Here is a 27,268-nt window from a genome sequence, read left to right on the forward strand (position 1 = left end):
AGTCTTTTTTTTTTTTTTTTTTTTTCCCCTTCAGAACAAAGTTTCATAGAGATCACTTCATCTTGTTACACTAAACTATGTCAGTGTTGATTTTCTTTCACTCTCTATTGCAATTGTAGACCATGCTGAATTTATCACTTTGAATCCAAGAAAGGGCATAGTCCTCCTGGAAGAAACTTCATGAACTCCTGACATTGCTGAATGCAATCTTTATGAGCAGGGTTCTTCCATGAACTGAACTGAAAAATCTTCAGTTGTATTATATTTATTACAGACCTTGACAAAGATGATCCATGATATTCTACACAGCTGTGCATACCCTCTCAGGGAGCGTGAGGATACAAGAAGATGTCTCAGCTGAGGTGTATTAGCCTAAGTTGTTAGTGAAAATTGGAGTTGGCTGAGTCACTGTACTATGAAATGGAGCACCTGAGGCACAGATACGTTCACTCTGCTGCATTTGTCATAGCACTGAACTCAGGAAATAGCTATTTGTGTACTTCCATGCAAACACATCAGCTATCACTGTTAGATCTCTGAAGTATCAGTCTGAAGAAGGTATTGATTCTATTAGGTTGGCAAGTTTTTTTTTTTTACAATAGAACACAGTCTACAAAACCTGAATGCTTTTCAGAATCCAACTTTAAAAGTAACAGTATGATGAACATACCTTATAGAAAAGCAGGATGAAGTTGATGGCAAAGGCAACAAACAATGCCAACATCCTCATGTTATAAAAGTTTCGAGCAAAATAGTTCTGAAATAAAAATACCACAATCCTGAAATTCATCATTAAGCATTGTTTTAGAGAAAGTAAGCTAGACAACTAATAAATTATCAGAAGTGTGATGAACGTTCAATCTCAATCTGAAAAACAGATCATTTTTTCATTCTGCTTCAGAATTTCCCACGATTTCAGTCAGACTATATGGTATGTAGGATATCAGCCATGCTAGTTTAATTTAGTGCCTTCAATGTCAGAAGACTGAAAAATTATGCATTAAATAAACTTTTCATGTATTTCGATCCCTTCTGATATTAAGAACATCAAAAATGAAAGCTGAAGCACAGTAAACTTTGAGAGAAATTTTGTTCCAATGAGGAAATTCTTGCTTAAACCTATGTTCTATGGTGGACTGAATATTTAACTTTCAAAACAATATCTAGATTTATAGTCATTTCACCTTGTCAGTTGGGATACTTCATTTTAAAGAAGTTTCACAACATACAACTTCCTTATGAATCACCTTCAAAGAAGTTTCTATCTATATCCTTCCATTTATCTAGGAAACAACAGTTTAAGAAATGAATTAACTGTTTAAAAAAAGCAAAAACTTCAAGGTTGCAAAATTGTGCTATTCGAAAGCCAGAAAAAGTTGAAGAAAATATATTCCCAATTTTGCAAATGCGTTTCCCTCATCCACACAACTTTTACCCTTTACTTCTCATCCTATAATTAACAGCGTATCACACTAAGAAGCCTGTACATAACAACATTTAAAAGAAGGCAACATTACATTGTTTCTATCTTTCTGAGAGGTTATTTTTACCAGTTGTAACATTTTTTTGATGTAGGTCACTGCATATTCCCAGCACATAAATATTCTTCTACTTGTTTTTTACAACCTGGGAAATGGCTTTTTTTTTTTTTTTTTTTTTTTTTTATGGTTTTGGCTGGGATCGTAGAGACTCTTAAGATTCTGTATTCATTCTGTATTCAGGATTTTTGATTCAAACAGCGGAGACAGAACACCGATGTTTTTAGCTGTTGAGCAGTACCTGCCCAGAGCCAAGGACTTTTCTATTTCTCGTGCTGCCCTGCCAACAAGGACCTGGGTATGCACAAGGAGCTGAGATGGGATAAGGCTGGGACAGCTGACCAAAGCTGGCGTAAGTGACATATAGGCCACACACCCAGCAATAGATGCTAGGGGAAAGAGGGGGGACGCAAGCAAGGGATATTCAGACTGATGGCGTTTGTCTTCCCAAGCAGTCATTAAACATGATTTGCCCAGCTTTCCTGGGAGCGGCTGAACACCAAGCTGCCCATGGAAGGCAGGAAATGAATTCCTTGTTTTGCTTTGCTTTGCTTCCATGTGATGCTTTTGCTTTGCTAGTAAGCAGTCTTTATCTCAGACCCTGAGCTCTCACTATTTTACCTTTCCAAGTCTGTCCCTGGCCTTATCTGAGAAAGTGAGTGAGCAGCTGCTTTTTTTTGTTGTTGTTGTGTTTGTGGTTTGGTTTTTTCACTTATCAACCCAAACCTTTGCCTTTATGTCCAATTTATGGATGACTGTGGATAGAAGAATGAATGAGACCTATCAGAAGTATATTTGTTTTTTTCAGTTTGGTAGAATAATTTTGTGGTATATCTCTCTCATAACATGTAAGCCACAGGGCAGAAAACAACTTACAAGAAGCTTCTGTTGATATGCAATGATTTTCTTCCAGAAAGCTGATTCCTGAATTTCTTGTTCTCCATATCTGTGAGTATGAAGCTGTCTTAATTTCTGTTTTGCTTTGTCTTCCTTGGCTTTCTCTTCTTTTTCTCCATCCTCTCCTCTTAGGACACGATTGAAACAAAAATAACATTACAATTTAATAAAATTGACATAAAAATAACTAAACCACACCCTATGAGAAGATACTGCATCCTTTCATTTGGCTCAAGTAGTCATGATTCATGCAGTGCATAAAAATTGGTAATAAGTATAGACATCCATCTTCAGCATAAAGCACTGGCAATTGTGACATTCTGGTTAAATCTACAGATAATTGAATTTACTGGTTTGTCACCTTAGAGAAGTGACAATTGCTAACTGGTAGAGGCAGGTAACTAAGAATCTTCCAAACTTATTACCTAAAGCTCTGCTTCATAACTGTGCAGTTCATATTTGCGCTAGCAAATGTCTGTGCAACTGTCTGTATGTCTGAGCACTCCTATCCAACCTCATGCACTTGAACAATCTGATTTTCACACAAACTGAAGAATACTGTTTTTTCTTGTATTTACAAACCAAGCTTCATGTTTAACTTCTGCTTTTCTGTCCAGTTGAGGATGACATAAATACTCCGTCCAGGAGGAGAGAGGAGAAAGAAAGCTTGACAGCATTTCGATCTGAGATTATCACTGTGATGCTTACAAAAAAAATCATAGCCAGTGGGCTGCCTTCTTGAAGCACATCTTAGGAACTCAGAATTATTTTGGAAGCTAATGAGACTTGACATCATGATAGATGAAAGGATTACAGAAGACCATTTGAGGCCAAATCAGAGTGAGAGACAACTTACACCTTACATTATTAATCTGAGTATCTACAAACAGAATAACTGATGCCCTAAGCTGCTTCATAGTAGGGATATTTTCAGCAACTTTCACTTGAAAGTTTATCTTACGCTAGGGGTGGCTTCAGGGTGGCTAACAGCATCGGACACTTGCATTCCTTACAAAGAATACAGGATCATTGCAACTCACATAGCCAAACAGTGCAATCAACAGTGAACTTCAAAAGTCTGAAAGAGTCACCTTTAATGCAGTCACTACAAATCTGTAGAAATTTTCTGTTTTACTGATTACAAAAAGAGTATTAATTACGGGGAAGAGTTCGTCATCCCAGGAGGGCAGTATGGAAATAGCTTGAGAGTAAGGGGTGCACTCAGGATTTTGATAGTGATATATCAACAACAGGAACCAAACACTTAGCAAGAACCATAAAAAAGGCGGATGCAGTGCCATGTTTTTAGTGGCTAAAGCCAAGTCCTATGTTTTGCTTTTTTATTCTCAGTAATCTCATTAACATTAGATTTTATCATGTCTTAAAAAGTCTCAAATTATTATTTATCAAATGCTAATGATCCCCATAAAAATGCGCAAGTATTCAGTAATTCATTAAAAACCATAATGGAATAATAAGCTTTTGCAAAATCCAAATAGCTCAAAGTATGCCACAGCAAATGGGATGAGCAAAACAGATTCAGTCTCTACCCAGATAGATAACCACTCTGGAACACAAATGCTCTTACAATTTTTCCAAGAAAATTTCTTCTTATTCTCATACTCGCCAAGAAAACCCTAAATGAACAGATGAAAGTCAGCCCAATTAAAACAGTATAAACTGTATATATCTGATTTATCAGATTCAAGATTTTTTTTAGAAGTGTACTCATTTTATTGAAACCGATATTTATAAATCTGAGTGAAATTATTTGCATGGACTTCACTTGCAAATATGTCCTGACGATGAAGATGGATTAAAAAAAACAGCTGTGGTATGTGGAGACAAAATTATAGGCAGTGGAGTAAGCATAAATCAAGTTGATTTTTCAGTGAAACGAATATATTTCCAAGATAATTGGTTAGAGTTATACATACTCTGCTTTTTCAGGTTCAGATTTTGTTTCTTCCTTCTCTTCCTTTTCATCTTCTTTCACCTGTTCCTAGAGATGGTAACATTTTTTTAAAATGTATCTAAACACTACTATACAGAGTTAGTTGAAAAAATATAGAGAGTACAAAATTCCAACTTTTTTAACAGTTGAAGCTCTGAGGAAAAAAAAAAATAAAATCCTTCATTTTAGCATTATAAGCAAACCAAATTACCAGGTACTTAGAGAAGACTGTAAGCATTCCAGTTTGTGATGTCAGAGAAGGCAAACTTTAGTGATTATATGTGATTCCCTAGAAAATGCAACAAAAGCAACACAAAAATAGATGCAAGTTTTGTTTCAAGACTATACTTCACATATGAAGAAGAGAAACATACAGCACAAATAAAAGGTATGGTTACCTGGACTTTTTCCTGTGCCTCAGGCATTGGCGCTATGGAAGGAGTGCTCAGTAAATCACTCAAACCAGCATTTGGGTTGTGAGGAATCAATTTATACTGTCCACCTTCTCGTTTCAAATCCAAACCAAATATATCTGAGAGTAGATCACTCTCCTCTGATAAAGTTCTCAAATCAGTCAAGTCTTCAGTAGGCAATGCAGTTTCTGCTGGCTTCCTCTCCCCCTCTTCTCCTTCACCACGCACCTCATCCTGAGTGGGATCTGGCATATTGGCTAATAGCTCAGCCACCTTGATTTTCTTTGCTCCTTCTACTAGGCTTCCTCCAAGCAGCAAACTGCAAATGATGCGAAAGAAGCCCCGGAAGACACTACAGGCAAAATGCAGTAAGCCCGTTAAAATGCTCCAGTAGGAAGAAAATAAAGCCATAACCATGTCCTTCATGGTCATTTTCTTCACTTTTTTCATCTGTTTCTTTAAGCTCTTCATGCTGAGCATTTTCATAAGAGTCATTAAATTATACTTGAGCGCTACTAATGCTGACTTCATAGTTACAAGTGAGAAGAAACCCATTCCAGGATCCTGTTCCTCAGGCTTATCTTTCTCATTGTCCTCTTTATTTGCTGACCTTTCATTCAGATCTGACTCAGAGATTTGGGCAGCCAGTTGCATTTCAAAGATGGTGTCTTCACAGAAATTAACAAAAAGCTCCATCTTTTCTTTCTCCCCACCTTCATTTACAACATCAAATATGAACTGTCTCTTTGACTCTTTTACCTGAGGTTTTTCCCACTGAGTCCGACTTGATTCACTTATTTCAAAATACACTCGTTCAATGCGCTTTGCACTGCCCATGATTTCTATACGTCCAAGGAAAGGCTGAAAGTAGTTCAGCACACTTTCTGACAGTTCAAGAAAAGTTTGCAAGCGAGTATCATGGGGCATGTGTTCGGAGAGGTTGGTCAGGAGAACAGCGACATTGAAACCAATGTCTTTGGCAGGCTCATGGAATCGTTTCACAAACTCCTCATAGTCCAGAGTCTCATTCTCATCTGTTTCAGCACATGATAGTAGAAATTCAGTTTCAGACTGGGTGTAATGCTTATGGCTTTCCATTGCCTTGTGAAAATCTCTTTTTGAAATTATGCCTTTGCCATCAGGATCATACTCTTTGAATGCATCAGAAGAAGTCAAATCCTTCAGTTTTAAGAACATATCAAAAAACTTCAGAATCATCTCCACATTGTTGGACGATTCCACAAGCATATCAACCATTTGCTTGCCAATAGTTCCATTAACAACATTACCTAGATGTAATAACACAAAGATAAAGATATTGATAGCAGCAAACATTTCGTCAGAGAGGAATATTGATAAGCCATTGGCTATCACACTCTTATTAGGAAATCAGCTGTAAAATTAGAAATCTTTTACTAATACCACTATCCTAAGACTTGGTTTAAAATGTAACTGAATATTTGCCAACAGAGAAATAAAGAACAAACAAGACATAGGCACATTTGTTAAACTTAATAAAGTACTAAACATGGGCAGATTTTCGATACTAATACTACACATTTTATTGTGGTGCCAGACAGAATCAGCATCAATTAGTGAGAATGACTAGTTCAGTAGTTCCCTCACGGAGTGCTGTCTACGTAAACGAATTTATTTTGCTTCTGGGTTGACCTCATGTAAACAAACCATGTTACACTGCAATTTAGGCTGCATTTGCTGCCTTCCTAGTTCTTTCAAGACAACAAATGTACATGAAAGAAGCAAAAAAGAGAAACTATCTTTCAATTGTCTATGTTTGTGGATTTCTAAGCAGAATACTATTGACAGCCTCTAGATAGGAACTACCATAAATGTATTTCTTGACAACAATCACATTCTCTGTGGAATGACAATGTTCAATTACTAGTTTCAAAGAACTTTGAACTAAGTCACTAGGAGAATTGAAGTATATTATTTATGTCCAAGATGGCTATAAAAATAATTGTAACCTATTAAAGCTGTTAATAAAATGATAAATAATTTGTTCAATTCACAGAACTTAGGATTCCAACTCCAACAGTAAAATTTCTCTCTTAAAGCCAAAAGATAAGCCAAATTCACAGAAACAAAGTAGAACTTCTGATATAGATGGATTTTACACAATTGTGACAGGCAGAAACAACACAAATGATATCAAATGCATTATAGAAATCTCTCATGCAATTAAAGACCTAACTACTCTGACAGCTATCACATGAAAATTAAAAACCTAACTATTAACAAAACAACTGTAAAAGAAAACAAAAACATTAAATTTTACCTACCTTCCAGCATAGACAGCAACATGACAACCATATCCTTCTGAAGATCCATTAATTCTTTCAGTAATTCAATTTGACTGGAATCCTAAATAATAAACACAAACCTATAAATAAGATGTCTATTGACTTCCTTGCCATTCATATATGTTTATGCAGATATCACCCTGTGAAGATAAGACTTAAAAATTCAGTTATTAGTATTGAGACTGGTAATAAAGCAATAAAGCAATAACTGGGTATCTCAAGCCCACAGATGATGCATCTGTAATGATTAATGACATCTAAAATAGCATTCCTGCTGACATAATCAAGTTCACAACCTAGAAGCCTTGCAAAAACAATCATGGCAGCAGCACATAGAGCTCAAAGTGCCACATGATTATAATAGGATCTAAACAAGCTTCTAGAGGCTAAGAGTTTGAGCTCCATACAAGAGAAAGACATTGTCTCTACTTATCATATATTTGGAGCAAGATGTTTCTGTCACAGTGCAGAACAGCGTGAGTAACTGCACACAACAATGAATCATTTTGAGCAAAGGTCATCGGGTTTGACTGGAGTGGTAGGGTGTGTATCATCATTTTCTAGATGTAGTAGCTAAAAGACAGTATGAATTAATGCTGGCACAGCTCAAACCATACACTTGTCATTGCTGTGAAACCAGATCTTGCTGATAATCAAATCAGTTTTTTTAATCAACTTTTACCTTACATATATTTGGCTGTCTGTAACTGTAACTGCTGAACACTTGATCTACATTATAAATAAATAAATAAGCAAATCGTCATAGCCTTCAGAGTTTTATTGTTTAACAACTGAAACTCTTTCATAATTATTACACTATTCTCAGAAAATATCAAATTATTTAAAAAACTGAGAATTACTACATTTGAATAAAAATGTATAATATAAGGTGCACTGAATACTTTTTAAAAATTAAGAAGCTAAAAAACACAGAGTTTAAGGATAGGACTCTTCTTCTCTAACTGTAGTCCTCTTCAGAGCGGCCTGTGCTAGTCTTCCATACTCTGTTGTTCATGAAATGAGTACTCACATCCAAAAGCAATTTACTCATTCTGAAGATTAATTGCAATTTTTCTCTACTGAGAATAGAGAAGACTTAGATGTCTGCTTTGATCTAGGCACCTAAATAGGGAAGACGGTTCCTGCATGAAAGGCTTGTGCAAAATCAAAGAAAACAAGGAGGCAGAACTTTGATAGGAAACGCTGGAGCTGGCTAAGTTGTCTTTTTTTTTTTTTCTGATTTCAGGTGATATGATTCATTTTCAGCTTCATTTAATCAGCTTTCAGACCATGGTCAGTATTTCTTTTATAGGCCTGCTATTCACATCTACTTTAATTCCGTAGTTAACACCTTGAAATGTTTTTTTTATTATTTCACCTCTTTTTTTATTTTTCCTCTTATCTACACTAAGAACTGCTGTTATTACTTACTCCAACACAGTAACAAGTACAATTTATCTTTACTAAAAAGCCATTAACTTTAAAAGGAAAAACAAAAAGATACCTGAGACAGCTTCATCTGCATGTGAGCAAATACATGAAGAAAACCAACTACAGCATCCCATAGCCTGCTGTGTGCCAGACTTTGCTGATTCCCAGTACATGGCCCCTGTTTTTAACATTGCAAAAACAGAAAAAAATAAAGCAGGTTTTATCTGTAAGAAACTCAATTTAAAAAACAAAAACAAAGAGAGAGGTATAAGTAGGGACCTGTAATTTAAAAAATGCTTTGAAAAAAGAAGCATAAATAGAATTACTTATTTCATAACACCGTGAACCATGAGCAAAGCCAGTTGCTAATAGCCATCCTGACCCTGCTTTAGCCAAGCACCAATTAACAATTCAGAAGGACAAAAAGCATAGGATAGCTATTCACAACTTTAAACTACAAATGTTAGAGGAGATCAAATTTTCAAGCTGATGTACTTGTAAATTAGAAGTAACATACAGTACAGATGCAAAATTGTTACAATAGATTAGAGACTAGGATTCCTGATCTGCTGGTTTGGCTTTTTTCCAGCAAATCTACTTGTAAAACACAGTCTTAAGAAATATTATTCCAAAAATTCGAACTTCCAAAAAACAAGATTCCAAAATCTTTTGAAACCTCAGACAATAGCACATAAAATATTTACTAGCTAACAATATTTCTTGTGATTTGCCAAACAAGTATACAAAAAACTTGTGTATGCACATGTAAGTTGCTGCTACTCGTATTTATTCAGCACAAAGTTACCACACTTCAGTATAATATGTACAAGATTTTTTTCAATACATTTTGAGATTAATCATTCAGCGAAACATTTCATTTTTTATTTGTTGCAAGGAAATAAAAGCTGCCTCAGAAATAATTAATTTAAAAATCCACCCTACTATCACAGAATTATTTACTAATATGTGTAAATTTGTCTGAATTATTAAGGCCCCAAAAGAGCAATGCCAGTAATGCAAAACTTCTTATTTGAATAAATGCCCCAAAATCATTTTGAAGTACAATTTCATCTATTTTATATCCCTACCCAAGCTTCATTTTTCCTACATTATTTTTATATCTAAAGCATTATTCATTTTCTTACAAATCCATAAAAGTATAATGAAATATTTTACCTGGATATACTCCGTGAGAGTATTGAAAACTTGTTTTGCAACCTGAATGGCTTTGGAAAAATTTCGTTGCCCTTGTTCATCAATAACATCCTTCCCAGAATAATACCAGTAGAAATCACTAATTGACTCCTAAAGACATTTGTGAGAAGCACAAAGAGATTACACAATCAAAGTTTCTCTAATCAATTCTTCATCAAATCCAAAAAATATTAACTAGGATTATAGTTCTGAAAAGTAATTAGCTTATGTTTTTAAATGATCCTTCACAGTTTGTCAAGCATTACTTCAAGAATTTTCATCTTAAGGGAACTGATAGCAATAATGAACAATAATGAATTGACAAAAAGAAAAAAAAAACTATAAAAAAAGGAAAAAAAATGGAATGAGATTGGTTGCCATCTGCTCTTAGAAATAAAACTGTTCACATTCTGAACAGGAGGGCACAATGTTACTGTAATGCTGCATGCTGCTCATGAAAGAATCTCTCTTTATACTCTGTGCTTGATACCCATTCAGTAGAGGGAACAAATGTAGTTTTGTATGCAAGATGCCTATTTCTGTCTTCTGTCTTACCCAAAGGAAACCTCATGAAAGTTCAAACAAAGAAAGAATGGAATAGAAATTGCTGTATTATCCCCACAACTTCTACAGAGTGTGTAAAGATAAATAGCAACACTGATAGCAGCAGTAGTTTAAAGAATACTTATTTTAATAGATTGGAATTCTTAGCCACAATATATAAATAGTTACGAGAAAATTTAGCTAGATAAATAAAATGAAACAAAGCTGATTAAGTGTCACGTACAGTGATTAACCATTACCAGTAATAATGGTAAGTTTTCATATTTAAAGATTAAGGATAAACTTCAAAGTAGATGCTTGAAAGATTTTTAAATTAGCTTCTGCTTTCCTCCTCCCCCTTACCCCAACACACATCCATTAGGAAATGATGAACTATTCTCATGTTTCAATTGGTGCCATGCATGTAACAAAACAGTGGTAAAATAATCAGTATATGGATGACAAAGTTGGCTGAATCTGGAGTCAGTCAACAACTGCATCCACTGATCTGTGCAATTAGCACCTACCCACCTTCTGCATGCACTGCATCACAGTATCATTTGAGTTGGAAGGAACTCTTAAAGGTCATCTAGTCCAACTCCTCTGCAGTGAACAGGGAAACCTAGAGCTAGATGAGGCTGCCCAGAGTCCCATCCAGCCTGACCTTGTCTGTCTCCAGGGATGGGATATCCTCTACTACCTCCCTGGGCAACCTATTCCAGTGTCTGACCACTCTTACTGTTAAAAAAAAAAAAAGAAAAAAAAAGACAAAAAAAGCCTTCTTATATCCAATCTAAACCGCCCATAGTTTAGTTTCAAACCACTCCCCTTGTTTTATCACAACAGACCTTGCTAAAGTGTCTGTCCCCTTCTTTCTTTTAGAAACTTCTTAGATACTGAGAAGTTCACTCTCAGATCTCCAAGGAGCCTTCTCTTCTCCAGTCTGAGCAGCCCCAGCTCTCTTAGCCTGTCCTCAAAGGGTAAGCATCCCATTCCCTTGATCATTTTTGTGGCCCTCCTCTGGACATGCTACACTAGCTCTATGTCTCTTCTGTTCTGAGGACTCTACATCTGGACACAGTACTCCTAGTAAGGTCTCATCTGCACAGAGTAGAAGGGTAGGATCACCACTCTTGACTTGCTGGCTAGATGCAGCACAGGATATGATTGGTTTTCTGGGCTGCCAGGGCACATTGCTGGCTTATTTTCAGTACCTCCATGTCCTTTATGGCAGAGCAGTGCTTTAAGGATGAAGTTTGATCTTTGCTGTTGCAAAAAATCACTTACCACTGAAGGAAATTCCGAAGAAATTTAAAAATTCTGAGTTTCTGCATACAACAGTCTACCTTATGATCAAAATACATAAAAAGCGTGATGGTAAATGCTGAACAAATACTAGTCATCTTTGTCATCTACTTAATTAGTACAGAAGTTGACCTACCTGAACTCTCAATAAGTAATCCACAGTGGAAATGATAATATTAACAGTTGTGTTGTTACCAGTCTGAGTTCTCAGGTAATTCTGAAAATCTAAAATTTCAAATAAAAGTTTTAGTTTAAATTTAAGTGCAAAATTTACAGAATTATTGCTAATTAAATTCTGATTAAATATTATATAGGAAAGTATACCTTAAAGGAATGGATTTTTATTTTTCCACTAATTGTATTTAAGAGTTTCAGCATTTTATTGCAGAGACCATATAAATTTATCGGCAAAACATAAACCAGGAATTTGATTTTATTTTTCATCTGGAGAAATTTAATCTGGCCATATTTATGACTAATTTTACATCCTTAGAATTCCATCAATACCAAGAGAATGACACCTAATATATATTTTGCAAATGAAAATGACAATGAAATAAAATCTCATATTTATACAATTCCTGACTGCAGGGTCATAAATATGTCCAATGGTTAATGCAAATTATTTTCTCCCCTCAATCACTGGCTAGAAATTACAAATCACGTGCATTTCCCTATATTGTTTATCTTTTCCAGTCAGGTCAAGACTGAAAATTCATCAGTTTGGAAACCAGTACCTTTTCTACAAAGATTAAACAGATTAAACAGCCTGATATTTTATCACATATAAGTATTTTTCTTTTCCATTTGTCTAGCAGCTTCACAAAATTATGTAATATTTCATGAAGACTGCCCAATTTACAGCAGTGAAGAGCTTTTATCTTTAGTTATCTTTAAGTTAGTGCCACCTTGGCTTATCTGGAAGGTTGCCCACAAACCTGAATTGTGTCCTTCACAAAGCAATTGAAGAAAGCGAAAGAGGTCACAGGTGAATTCATCATCCTGCATCACCTTTTCTCCTGCAGAAAGTCCAGATGGGAAGCACAGATTATCACAGGCTGACAGCTAATACAGCATGCTCCCTGCAGAAAATCTCCATATTTTATTTTAAGGAAGAAGGAAAGAGAAAATTTATAGCCTCCAATCTACCTGAAGCACATATGACTTGTGCTTGACAGATAGTTTGTTTCAAAAAGTCTTAATTAAAAAAAAAAAAAAAACAACTTTGGATTTATAAATATGGCAGCATGAGCATGGCAACATTTTAGAAATAACCCACGATTTACAATCATGTTTGATTATTCTAGGCATGAACGCTGCGTTACAAACAAAGGTTAGGACAGATGAATTTGGTTACCATTCATCAAAAAACAAAGTAATTAAAAAGAGAATTAATTGAACGGTAATGAAAATCATTCCTCAAATAAATGATAAGATTTTAAAATATCTTAGAATAACCCAGGAAACTTATAGCTATCTGCATTCTCAATAATCATTTAGACAGGATTTAGTATCTATTTGCTGCTGACATAAAACGGATCTTGGGCTTTTGTTTCCCTTGACAAAATAAAGCAAGAAATTTACGATGAACTAGAACAAATGCCTATGTGCTTCACTGACTTAGGTCCTTAAGTTCATTTTTTGTTAGACAGACAATATCCTAAGTATAAATCTTAAAACAATTTTCATGATTCTTCAATGGACAACAGAACACTAGTAAGCCTTGTATTAAAACAACACTATTTCAATTATTTCAACACCTACAGTTAACTGTGTACACTGAAGTGAGATGAGAAGAAAAAAAAATTTGTCAGTGAAAACAATCACAACTGTGAAAAAGGTAGAACAGCAGCCAATAAAAGATAATAATAAGATAATATTTGTGATTAAAACAAATAAACGTTCTGCAAGAAATCCCCCTCTTAGGACTTCAAACAAGTATTTGGAATGCATATGGAAATAAAATTGGACTAAACTTATTTTCTTTGAGATGGAATATACATGATTTGAATATATAGGCAAGTGTTATTTTTAGATAGCAAAATGGAAGGATGAAAAAATGTAGACCTGCAGAGAAAATGGTTGATATATCCACAGCTTGCAAAATCAAATTCATAAAGGGCGCAACTGTGTTTTTTACATATAAAGACATCACTGAATCAAAATCATTTGCATGGGCAAGATTACAGAGTGAGTTACAATCTTTTTAAACCTCTTTTTTTTTCCTTGACCTTTCATCAATTCACAGTTTTCAGAACTACGGGAAAAACAGAAAGTCTCAATTTAAAACAATTACATGTATGAGATCATGGAGAGCTTATCTTCTGGCTATTAGTACACCCACCCAGTAGAATTTATAAATGATATAAAACAAATCCCAATTTTTAATATTTAAAAGGTTTGGGAGCGCATTTTATTCAGCTGTACCATAGAGAAATCAAAAATGAATACAAGTTATTGGACAATTCTGCAAAATCAAACTGCATGTATGTAATCTCACATATGCTGAAAAAGTTAATCCTTTTGAAAATAATCTTTTTCTCTGTTTTAAAGTAAATAATAAATAAAAAGCACTTCTTCTAACAGCTTGGGCATGCAAAGATTTAAAATAATGCTAGTTATCCATTTTTACAGCTGACTAAAATCTGACTAAAACCAATGTCGATATTGTCAGGAGTTTTATTTTTCAGATGTTACTTACAGACTGAGAAAGGTGCCTTGTTGGAAACTACAGAATTGAAGTGCAGATTCACTTCTTTCTATAAAATCTAAGAAACCTTTGCTGTTGCACGCACAAGTTCATGCCACTTCAATGCACAAGCATTCATTTAGAAAATGTACTTACAAATATGCACACTGCATAAAACATGGCTCAGGTTGTCCTGACACTGTCCTCTTTAGTCTTTGTTGATATGATGTATATTCTGGCACATACTTTCTTACACATATGTTAAAATAGTCTAAATGCTGCCATTGCTCATGTTGTTTGTAAATGGTATGACTGCACACATGAAAAAATTTACGTGTGTAGTTTTGGAAAAAGTGATATCCTGTGTTTGTGATGTATAGGAACAGAAGTATAACTATACAGGAAATGAAAATAAGTTTGATTGAAAGAATGAAATATGTCTGTTTGCTTGAAAGTGCATGTGTCCAAGTTTGATAATTCTCTATTTTGTTATTGCTTGATTGTTTATAATTAATATCCTTTGTGGAACACATTTGACTTTTATTACTCAGAAATATTGATACATCCATCTTCCAGAAAGGATCAGAACTTCTTTTTGAAGGTAGCTAACCAAGAACAAAGATTTCTCACAGTAAATTTATTCTTACTGATAATAATGCATTGAATTCTGTGTATTGCATGCCTTTGACACTTCAAGAATCTAATTCAAAAAAGAAAAGCACAGATTTTCTCACCAAGAACCACTTCTCTGAAGTCAGGCTACTTAAGTGCCCCTTCTAAATGCAAACACTGATTCAAAAACAATAATATAAATGTAGAAAATACCACTGCAATGTAGGCTACAGAGAATTACAATGAACTTAGAGAACCATGTTGTGGTACTATGTCAGAGAACAAAGGCTTATTTACTGATTTCATGTAATTAACAGATGAAAATAGCCCTCATATATTTTCTCACTGTCTTCACTACAAAGCATTTTGCATCATTTCCAATCAATTTAATAACACACCCTTAACTATCAGATCAAATTCAATGCTAAAATAATACTTGATTATAATAAGCCTTCTGAATACTTACAAAGAAAAAAAAAGTCACAATACAATATTAATAGCTAAAAATAAAAATACAGTTTTTCTAATTAAAAAGAAGCACAACAATTTACTGACAGTATTACTGGGGAGACAGTAACTTCTTGTTATATGAAAAAGCTAAAAATACTGTTCAACTGGGGAGAAATAAAACAATAAAAAAAAAAATTTAATACTCTGAAAAGTAAATTGAAATGTTAAAATTACATTATCTCTACATGTGTGTCACAGTTACTGTTTGCAACACATGACAGAAAATTTGGGGTGTTAAGTTAAACTTGACAGCATTCATCTAAAAGATTATAACCTAGACATTAATCTAGATTATACTTGTGAGTTTTATCTGTTTAAAAATTGCCATTTTTAGTATGATTTCTTGAATAATTTAACCTGAAATAATTACTGCTGAATCATAGGTTTTATTTAAAATTAAAAGTGAGGTTTGGATTTGCAAGCTCCATTTGTTGTTACTTATTTAAAAAATAGTCCTATTCAGGAAAGATGTAAATCTTGCCAGTATTAATTATGAATAAAGAAAACAAGAGTTTTGCCATCAGATAGTATTATGGTAGTAAGCTAACTCTTTCAGCTTAAATGTTCTGCCCTTGTCTGATAAGTTTCAAGACTTCTTTCTGAAGGAGGAAATCAACTAACCCGGTTCCATAAGTGACACAGCAGCGCGTGACAAAGATTGTCAAATATGGTGCAAAGCAATATAAATGGTCCGCTTGAATTTTCTATTTTCATGTTAATATTTTAAAGATGTCTCACAAATTCAGTATCAGTTAAATGCAATTGAAATTTGTTCTTACATTAATTTAGACATAAAAAGGTTAGTCTAAAACCAGTCTAGAATTTCAGAAGTTTGTAGTCCAATATATTAGCATTATATCCATTGAAGACACTGCCGAGAGCAGTAAAAACAATAATATTACTACAAATTGTATCAGTGAAAGACTGGTACATTATGTTTGTATATATATACTAGCAATATTCAATATACTAGCAATGTTCTCTTTAAGACAAAGCAAAATAAGAAAATGGCACGGGAAATCAAAATGACTAAAATTTCAGATGTGAAATTTCCCTATCAACTGTCATGTTGCTCACCTGGGAACTTATTCACCTTTTCACATAACTCAAACCATAAGCTGGGATAATTGTGTCTATTACAGAGAGTTACCTGTTTTAGCTATATTAAAAATTCTTCAGATAAAAGACTTGGAGAAATACTTTTCATTACAATACCTAAAAGACTGGAAAGATATTACTGTTTCAGGGAAGGGCTTCAGGGAAGGGTGTTTTGTTTAAATTCTAGATGAGTTTCAGTGATCATAGAATGAACACTGATAGGTTTGAGTTGCAAGGGATCTTCAAAGGCCATCTGGTCCAACTCCACTGCACTGAGCAGAGACAGTCACAACTATCCATGTTGTTATTTTCTATCTGTACAATTCGCCAGATATATTTAACACATTTCATTGAAAACAGAAATTTAAAACAAACGCTCTCATAGCTATTCAGAGAGCATGGAATTTTAAACTACAAGCAACATGCACAGAAGTAGGTTCATCCTGATTGTGAATTACAATCGGAAGAAAAATAATTCCATCTTAACATACACAAGTTTCTTTATGAATTCTTAAAATAATTAAAAATAAAAAATATCTTTCTAGAACACCGCCTACCAAATTTAAGATTAACTAAGCATAAACTTTCCATGTGATACGAAACAGAAAGCAAGGCATTTAAAAAACACTGCACTTTCAAGAATATTTTGACTCACAGTGAAATGACGGAGTATGAGTGTTAAATAAAAAATGAAAAACCATCACAAGATAATAAGCATTTATACACTGGTTTGGTTTTGAATCCTCTTTTTTTTTTTTTCTTTTTTCTTTTTTCTTTTTTTTTTTTTTCCCGAAAAGGAAACAAACAATCAAATCAAAACAGAATACATACAGAAGAAACAACATTGAGTACATCACAAGAACAAGAAAGAAACACATTTGCAAAAGAACCATTGATGTTTTTACCAGTGGGGGTTCCAGGGTTTGGAAAGGGAAGGTAGTACCAGTCAGAGGAATACCAGGACAAGGAGCTTAAAACGTGGACAGCACAAAGAAACAGTTGGAATAGAGCAATGAATCTCAAATCCATGTTGACTAAGTATAGGGCTTTCTGCCTATTGCCGAAGTTGATGTGGGACCAGAAACAAACTTTTATATAGCACTGCCCTTCATGAAAACATGACTGTATGAGTAAACAGTAGTCTTTCTTTGAATTTGGCAAGAATAATTTCAGACTTACATGTAGTAAACTCAATTACGGTTATTCATTAATATGCTTCTGTGCCAGATTCAGAAGACATGAGAAACAGGCCATAATGCACATTTTACATTATGCCATTCCCTTGGGAATTAATAAAACGATTGTCAATGAGGAGTAATTTGTTACTCATAGAATAAGTATCTCCCTTGAAGAAAAAGAATGGGAGAAAGTTCCACATCTGTCATTGGTATTTCCTTGGAAGTATTTTCCAGGTGGCTATTCATACGATTGCAAATAGACATACGATGTCATGTATCCTATAAAATCTAGGATACCTGAGAACTGTTCACCACAGGAGTTTCCACAAACAGGCACTGGCTGGGCTTTTGTAATGCTATCAGGTCTTAATACCAGCAGTAGACAGCTCTTAAGTAAATTTCTTTTCAGTGAATTGAAAAAAGTGTGCTTTATAATACAGAAAATACTATTATTTGAAGGGATCATAATATCAAGAATAGAGTAACTCTAAGAAGAAAATAAGAAACCTTTTTTTGATTTGGCTTTGCTGTTGTTTTCTTGAATTTCCAATAACTGAATAATAGCCTATCAAAAAGTAGATGTTAGTAAGTATTATTCCTTTGCTTTAAGAAATTTTTGGCATAGCGTAATTACTGTATCTTGACATTGCCGTTGCTGCTTGTCAATAACAAAGAAAACCAAAACACATGATTCTAACTGCAGAATTCTGTTAGTTTGCCAAAAAATTGAGATTCCTTCTTCCTTCTTCAACATTTTGCTGATCAAAAGACATCTGCTATGCTTGAGCCTAGTGTTCCTGTTGAAAGGCATATACATATTTTATTTAAAATTCTTAGTTCTCATGGTTGATGGTAACATCTCATGTCAACTACTCTTATAAGACATTTTACAGTATTTTAGAGTACTGTTGAGGTACAAGAACATTGAATCAAGTAGTTTTCAGAGCAAAGATGAGCTACCTGTAAACATTTATACCTCTAAATTAGAGAAGAACTACCTCTTCCTGGTATCAACTCCTGACCACATTAGATAAACCTAGCCAGTGGCAAGTCCTCTCCCCACTAACCACCCTCAAATCCTCACTGGATCCACCACTGATTGCCTGTGTTTGCACAAACCAATGCAGCAATAAAGCTACATTCAAAACACAACATAAATACTACAGGAGGACTATAGCACGAGACTTGGTGTATGTAGAGGTACACTTTTTTGGGGTTTTTTTTTTTTTTTTTTTTTTTTTTAAACATTCATCCATGGCAATACTGGGATTGCTAAAATAAAAAGAAATGAAAAAAAAGTTTAAAAAAGCTTGCTGCTCTTACATCTAGCATGCCAGTTACTGTGCAAATTCTGAGAAAGGAAGGAAGAACAAAGCAGGGAGAGTTGATGCAAAAATTAAAAATTTTAGAATACATAATTATAATAATAATAGGAGAGAACCACTGGTTTAACACTCTTACAAGAACAAAAAAAATCTAATGGTGTTCAGGAGCTGTACAGTGCTGACACAAAGCTAACAACAGAAAAAATAAAGAAAATGCAGTTGTGTTTAATAATTACCACGCTCATGAGTGATGACTGAGGAAGGGAGGACATTTAGTTCAATGAAAAGGAAACAAGAAAAAAAAGAAAAAATTGATAAATTGTTTGCAGCAAATACAGAATTGATTTAGTACTTATTTTGGCAAAATTAGTGCTATACTAAAATGTAAGGATCAAATAAACAGAAAAAAAAACAACAAAAAATCCCTGAAACGAGGAAGAACAAAAATGCTCTAGCATCAGTAGAGTTAATTATGCAATGTTCAAATAATTATTTATATTTGCATTCAACAGCAGGAATTTCTAGAAACAGAGGTAGTTATTCATCTTACAATTCAAATTATAAATAAATGTTTAGTAATAGAAATATTGTCCAAAAGCTTAAAGCATTGTATAAAATATTTTTCAGTAAAATATGAAAGTAATGGTCAAAAACTTGTATGACAGTGTTCAATTTACAGTCACATGACTAAAGCTTAGCCATTTGAGTTCACTGTATTTTGTTTACTCACTTAAATCTAGTAGTCTATATTTAACCTATAATTTTACTTCGGAGCACCTTTGGAGAAACAGCATTTTATTATCAGTCTTGAAATAATTCAGCCAAATTTAATATTCTATGATACTGATTTTGATACAAGCAATTGAATAGTCAGGAAATATGCTACATAAAAGAGTTACAGGCACAATAGCTAATGAGATATGAAGTGTTGCAGGTATGATCCATGAGCCCCAAAATGCAATGACAATTATGCAGTCAAGCTTTTTTACCTTGTTTTTAAGATAAAAACATGTTAAAAGATTTGGTCACTGTAGGATTCAAACACAAAAATACACTGTAAAAAATATTGTACATAAGGGGAGAAATTGTGCTTTGGTAGCCCTAATAGTCAGGGTAAAAATGAGACTAATTGTTCCAGACAACATAGGAAAGCAATCAAAGAACTTACTGTGAAACAGAAGAAAGAAACCGACAGTGAACTGACAACACAGAGGGTAGAAAGCTGAAGTTGTACAGTCAAAAGTGAAGCTTTTTTTTTTTTTTTTTTTTTTTTTTAATATATATATTTTACCACAGACCAACAGAAATGCTTATTTCAAAGAAGCAGCTTTCCCAGAAGACTTTTTTCCAAACAGCAAATAGAGTTTTCTTGAACTCTACTATTTAACCTATTGTTTAACTAAATTGTCTGGTTTAAATTCTGGTCAAATCAATTTAAGAAATCAGGTGGGAACTTTTAATTTCATTTTATGCTGAAACTGGTTAAGGACTTCTGAAATGTTATACACGTATAAACATTGTTTATAACTAGAATCTCCTTTCAACTTCGCATGTAGTTTCTTCACTTCTTCAAAATGATGGGTAAGCCTCCTTTGAGACAGTACTGAAACTTATTTACTATTAACAAATATGGGCTTAAACAGACCAATTTTATATAAAATACTTCTAGATATCACATCTTGCTTCAGACTCTAGACACATATTTAAAGGTTTCTTTCAATTTTTCTTCTACAAAATGTAGAAGAAAAAGTTCACAGATCATTTCTGTCAAATTATTACCTGATCCCTCTTCAGTCACCATGCCAAGGCCTTCTGCTTTGTTTTGACGTTCAAATGCATTTAGATCAAGAACACTGAAATGAGAAAAATTGTATTTGTTCAGAGATTAATTAAATATATGTAGTATTTTATTTTATGAAAGATAGAGAAGGATTTGTGATTTCATTTAAGCATATAATCACATTAGTGTCAAAAAGACATATTTCAGTGGCTTACTATACCCATCTGCTATAAGATTACAAAACTCAGCTTAACATGCTTTTGCCCTGGAAATGGCAGTACAATTTAGTTTTTCATAATCGATCAAAAAAAAGATCACACATGCATATATATATATACACACACGCACACACACTCATTTTCAGGGGCTGCAAAAAAGCCACATTATTGACTGCTTTCATATTATAATCCAAATGAGTAATCCCAAGAAGAAAGCTTTAGAAGAATCCAAGTCATTTCAAGTTCACCTCTCCCTCCCTTCACACTCTGAAAAATTGAAGATGCCAAAAGGGCATCTGTACTCAGTTATCCGGATGTAAGGAATTTGTACTCTTAACAGATTTCCATCTGTGCATTTAAAGGTTCGGACTTTTACTGCTTACCATGTTAGCTTGCCATTAACATTTCTTTTTCATAAGCAAGAAAGTGTAGAAAAATCAAATGAACGTTGATGAATTCCAATCTAACTGAATTCAAGATGAAACTCTGCCAAGGTTGGTGTTACGAGAAACAGCATTTATTTATATTTTATGTCATTAATACATTATTTATTAATATGGTTTATAAATAGTCTATTTAAATATTTAAATATATATAATCAACACATAACATGTCAAGAAGCAGAAATGAACAAAAAAACATGGTACGTCTTCAGTTTATTAAAACAGTATTTTTTCTGCACACTAAAATTCTATTAATTCTTCTTACAAAACTGGGGTTTCCCAAAATCTTTATGATTACTTAACAATGATCATTAACCAGGTCTCTGAAGAATTACAGGACATCTTCAGAGTTAAGAATTCACTCCTTAAGAATGCACCTAAATTTGGAATTGTTTTTTTGGTATATCTCAAGCAGACATAAGTTTCATAAAAATATCTGAAAACAAATCATTAACTAAGGCAGATTGATATAATATGAAGATTTTTATACCATACTGTCCTCTATCCTGAATCCAGCACATGGCACTCTCTGGGTATTGTTAGAGAAAAAAAATCCAATTCTTTTTAAAAGAATATATCCTGTAGAATAAAACCTAAATATAAAATAATGAATTTTTAAAGTAGATATTTTCTTACCTACAGGACTGCATAAGACCAGCAAGACTCTGAAAGAAACCCACATCTTTCTTATCCTTGAGGTAGTCAAGCATTTTCTGCAGTAAAAACAGATCACACATGCAGAGAATTAATATTTACACTATGCATTATTCTAGTTTACATAATACTATATTGATTCTAGATTGCTAGTGATATTGGTTTTTCGAAATATCTCTAATATTTACAAATTACATAATAAGAGTCGTGCTGAGAAAAGTGCAGGTGTCAGAAATAAAAAACATTTAAAGCCCAAATCCTTGAAAGAAAAAAGACAACCATTTTGTTTACTTCTCCTTAAAATGTGGAAAATAAAGTCAAATCAGTCAGCAGATTTTTTTTGTGTTGATTATGAAGAGGATCTTACTACTAGTCAGCAATACAATTCTGTTCACTGCTATTTCAGCACCAGACTGGGACTGTCATGGCCTTAATTTATTTTAGCTTATTTTAGATGCAATAGCACATCAGTAGTCAGAGGAGTGTTTTTACATTTGTTTTAGCTGCAGTGTAATCAGTACTACTCTTCTGATAATAGATCACAATAACAAGAATTCATTCACTGATTCTGGAACGAATATGCTGTCAAGTGAAGATACAGGATCAAACCAGAGGCCCAGATGTGAAAAAAAATCACAGTGGTCAAAGATCAATTTCAGCTGGAATGAGAGTGGTGAGGTGCTGGAACAGGCTGCCCAGAGAGGTTGTGGATGCCCCATCCCTGGTAGTGTTCGAGGCCAGACTGGATGGGGCCCTGGGCAGCCTGGTCTAGTATTAAATGGGGAGATTGGTGGCCCTGCCTGTGGCAGGGGGGATGGAGATTCATGATCCTTGAGGTCCCTTCCAACCAGGGCCATTCTGCGATTCCGTGATTCTGTAAGAATTCACTTCATGAATGAGATAAAACTTTTTTTACAAGTAACAAAAATAATAGGAAAAAAAGGTAATAAGCAAAGTCCAACGAAAAAGAAAAACAAATCAGACACAACGTAATGTATTATCACAACCTTATATAGATTCAAGATGGTGGAAAAAGAACCCACACCATCAATAGAAAACTAATTGTAGTAAAGAACGCCAAATGAGGATGACTTTTCGAAATTAGTTCCACATGCCTTCCTCTGCCCCTGCCATTACTCCCAAGGAACTGAGGAGTTCATGCTAGGGCCCAAAGAAAAATTGGAAATGTGAACATAACACCTGAGGAAAGGAGTAGAAATGAGGCAATTGAAAAACAGCAATTCTTACTACACTATTGATGCTTTTATATATATATATGTAACTTAGACTACAAGGATTATTATATTAACCAGATTCATAACTGTCCTGCATTCTGATTAAAAACCTTAACAATTTTTTCTTTTTATTTTCAAAAACTAAACTGTTGTATTTTAAATTCAGATTAAATAACTATGTACACTTTATAATTTTTCTAAGTCATTTACTGTCAGGACAATACAAAGAACTGGCAAATGTTCAAATAGATAATTCTCTGGATAATTTGTGTACTTTCAAGTCACTTTCTGGAAATGATAGCCTCAGAAATTGTTGTCTTTTTGGCTTTCCTCGACTTCTTCAATGGCTGACAGAGGAGCCTAACTATTCCCAGTTTCCTGTATTCCTTGAAATCACCCCACCGCAATGTAGTAATGGCAAAGCTGAAACTTTCTGGACTAAGGAATCTTGAACTACTACAGAAACTGAATGTAGCCTGTGTGAGGCACTTCTCTTCAACATACAGAATACTGTCAAAATACAAGAATTGCCCCCCTCTGCTCACTACATTATGTGATCATAAACTAACAAATCAGGTTTCACTTCTCTGCTTTTATCAAAAACACTGTCCAAGGTATAAGCTAAGGACTTTTGATGTGTAAAAATTTCTCTGTGAATACTGAAACCAGCAATTTTTCCCTGCTGTTTCAAGACAATAGCAAATTCCCCTCAGAAATTATTTCACAAAATTCTTCATAAGACAATAACAATTTAACAGTTTTTCCATTCCAGACAAACTGAAAAACATTTCTTTTAGCCTTGCATTCTGCAGATTAATTATGCATATAGATAAAAAGAATATATCTAACAAACAAGGTATTATTTTGTAAACTGTTTTCTTCTGGGGATGACGTTAAGAGTACAAACAGCACTTGAAAATAGTCTTACTACAAAATTCATTACGATAATAAGGACTTTTTTTTATAAAGTTCTGTACTGACTAGAATGAGTGAAAATAGATGAATACTTTACCTGCTGAACAGTAGAATTTCCTCCATTTAAGATGGCAATCCCAAGTTTCAGGGTAGCTGCAACCATTGGTCCCATCTCACCTTAAAATCATAAAATATAATTTTAGATCACACTTTAAAATGAGAATGTTCTATTAACTTATCCATGCACTGACTTCAATGGCAGTTATCAGTAGGGACATTCCTGTTTCTCATGTAAAACAGTATGCTTCATGCTAGCTAGCTTGAGTTAAGACCTTTGTGAGCACTTTTTAAAAACTGCAGTTTCAAAGTTCATCAGAAAAATAAAATCAATTAAAAAAAAAAAATTACCTTTACTAGCACTGATTGTCTGAAGAACCATCTCAGCAGCACCCCGGTCATGCAGTCTGGCTTGCTGATACAGAAGTTTTTGCTTTTCCATTTCTTTTTCCTGAATAAAAATTCCAGTCATTTAAGATGAAAACTTCAGGTTTTTTGTTTTCTCTTAGTATATGGGCTCTATGGCAACATCATGGACCAACTTAATACAGACAGTGCTAGCCAACAGATATTTAACATGTTCAAGAAATATTATCCCTTGGTATTTTTCTTTAATGTGTTTTTAGTAGTTTATCTGAAAAGAGTTATTTCAATTGTAAATAATTAGGTTAGTTCAAAGCCCATATTCATTATATATATACTGCGTATATAAAACTTGCACATGTGTGCAACAGTTGACACTCAATAATCTTCTACAGTGGGACCATAACTTAATACTGCTCAGCATATGGCTCTTGAGTTGCAAGTTCTTGCTGAATACCACAGTAACCAAAGTATTTCACATTTTTTTGCACAACTTCTCATTACAACACAATACAGATTGCCCACCCTACCAAAAGAGTATTTGACAGAATGCACTGTGCTTTTATATTTCACATCCTATAGCGGCAACAAACAATACTGCATGGCACTGCTTGAGCAATGGTGAAGTTTGTTCTTTATAATTTAAACTACTACTAAAAAAAAACAACAAAGAAGAGCATAAGGAGCAAACATAAAGGCACAGTTAACTCCAGATGAATTTAAAGTTTCACAAAATTAATTGAAGTCTGCTGGAGAATTGAGGATGACTAAGCAGTATAAGTTGCAAAATGGACGTTGCATAGAGCCCTATGACAGTGAGTCCATCAGATGGCGTGGTAGAAAGCTTACTCAACAGGAACATGACACAATCAGTTAGTATCATGTCCAAAAACACAACGCCCAAAACATGTATGACCTAAAAGCAGGAACAGCTGCAGCAGAAGTAGCCAGAATGACAGCTTTGCTGCCATAAACTTTCCATCAAAGTTACAGAAAAAAAGACATTGGAAGATGGAAGAGGTTTAAAAAATGAAGGCTTGCTATATAGAGGGTATGAATAATAAATTAAAAGAAAAAAGAAGAGGGAAAAAGAGAAATGCATTTAAATGAATGAAGAAAACCTTTAACTCAAAAGCAAACCAACACAGACATTTATGCTGTTACCAGAGAGTTCTCGCCGAGGCTGGCAAATTTGTTTCTTAAATCTTTGATATTATCGTGCTGCGGAAACAAAATTCATCAGGGTTTTTTTTTTCACACTATTAGCTCTCCTATGGTTAAACTGTATCTTTCTTTTTTTTTTTTTTTTAAATTAAGTGACAGAGCTAGGTGGAGGCACAAAAAAGAAAAAAAAAATGGCAGCTTTGCTTTATATTTAGCCATGCTAAAGTTTAAAAGTTTTGCCTTCATGTTTAAACCTCTTCCTGGGAGTTCAATGAAAACAAAACAGAAACATACACACATATGCACCTGTGTGTGCGCACACACACACACACCACTAGAAAACTGTGACATCACAGGTTCAATACATCTACAATAAAATATTTTCATTTGCATCAGTCACTGTTTATTTAAAAAAAAAAAAACAAAAACTTTTCCTATTCAGAGTTACTTTTTGTTTTAGACCCAACAATCTTTCAAGTTGTCTTTCATTGCAAGATTTATTATTCACAAACCTACCACCGGATATACAACTTTCATTATACGATATTCTTGGGTTCTTAAAAATGGGTACACGAAGGATACAGTTGTGTAATCTCCAGACTAAAAAAGTAGGTATGCACAATTCTGGCAATGGCACTTTAGCAGAACAGAAGAAACAGATATTGCTGAAGAGCTTGAAGTCAAAAGGGTGGCATTTCCCATGAAATATCAAGCTGTTTAGGCAATCAGAGTAGACGAAAACAAAACAAATCTCAAAAAAAGAATCAACAACCATTTCTTCTGAAAACAATCCTTCATTTGGTGATAAGTCCCAACAAATAGCACATTGCCTTCTTCAGCTTGTCAATGCATTTTTTCTGTTGCTTTCCCTATGCAACTTTAATACATAAAGATATAAGTCAGGCTGAGAAAGCAGGGCAGTACAAATCCTGCAACATGGCAGCACTGATTTTTAGTAAGTAATCCATAATACAGAAGGTATGAAACAAATAGAGCTGGCTGCTCAGGTTATCCAATTTTCTATAGGGTACACTTATTGCTAATAGTTACCTATGATAACAAGGGGTTTTGTGCTTTATTGTGTCAGTTAACATCAAGAAAACTACTAGAATAACTAACCAGTGGCTTGAATTTTCTGGCATTCAATAAAATCAAAACACCACTACGTAAAAACGTCTCATACGACCTGAAATGCTTGAAGTAATTAAGCTAAATAAATAAGTAAATAATTTTAAAACAAATCTGTTTCTTGAGTGCTTTACATTTATATAGAAAAAAAGCTGATCACTTAGAAAAGTATTCGCACATTACAGATGTTCTCCAGCAAGCTTCCATGACGAAGAATTTTCATCACACTGAAAGCAGAGATTTTTTTATTTTACTTTTTTTTTTAGTGATACTAAGAAATTAGAGGCCAAAACCACAAAT

The 27,268-nt window shown here is 34.0% G+C and overlaps 1 protein-coding gene across 1 annotated transcript in view; it reads right to left on the reverse strand.

Moving 5' to 3' along the window:
* RYR2 (ryanodine receptor 2) overlaps positions 1–27,268 on the reverse strand; it is a gene marked incomplete at both ends in the record, with an annotated part of 341,640 nt that overhangs the window by 15,390 nt on the left and 298,982 nt on the right. The window contains 13 exons of the mRNA XM_079550429.1: positions 671–757; positions 2,415–2,562; positions 4,373–4,437; positions 4,788–6,091; positions 7,106–7,187; positions 8,631–8,735; positions 9,734–9,862; positions 11,736–11,824; positions 12,538–12,618; positions 20,791–20,864; positions 22,089–22,165; positions 24,354–24,433; positions 24,665–24,764. Of these exons, the coding sequence (XP_079406555.1) occupies positions 671–757; positions 2,415–2,562; positions 4,373–4,437; positions 4,788–6,091; positions 7,106–7,187; positions 8,631–8,735; positions 9,734–9,862; positions 11,736–11,824; positions 12,538–12,618; positions 20,791–20,864; positions 22,089–22,165; positions 24,354–24,433; positions 24,665–24,764 (2,421 nt within the window). The remainder of the gene's footprint in view (positions 1–670; positions 758–2,414; positions 2,563–4,372; positions 4,438–4,787; positions 6,092–7,105; positions 7,188–8,630; positions 8,736–9,733; positions 9,863–11,735; positions 11,825–12,537; positions 12,619–20,790; positions 20,865–22,088; positions 22,166–24,353; positions 24,434–24,664; positions 24,765–27,268) is intronic.

Source organism: Tetrao urogallus (assembly GCF_951394365.1).
Source record: "Tetrao urogallus genome assembly, chromosome: 2".
Classification (NCBI taxonomy): Eukaryota; Metazoa; Chordata; class Aves; order Galliformes; family Phasianidae; genus Tetrao; species Tetrao urogallus.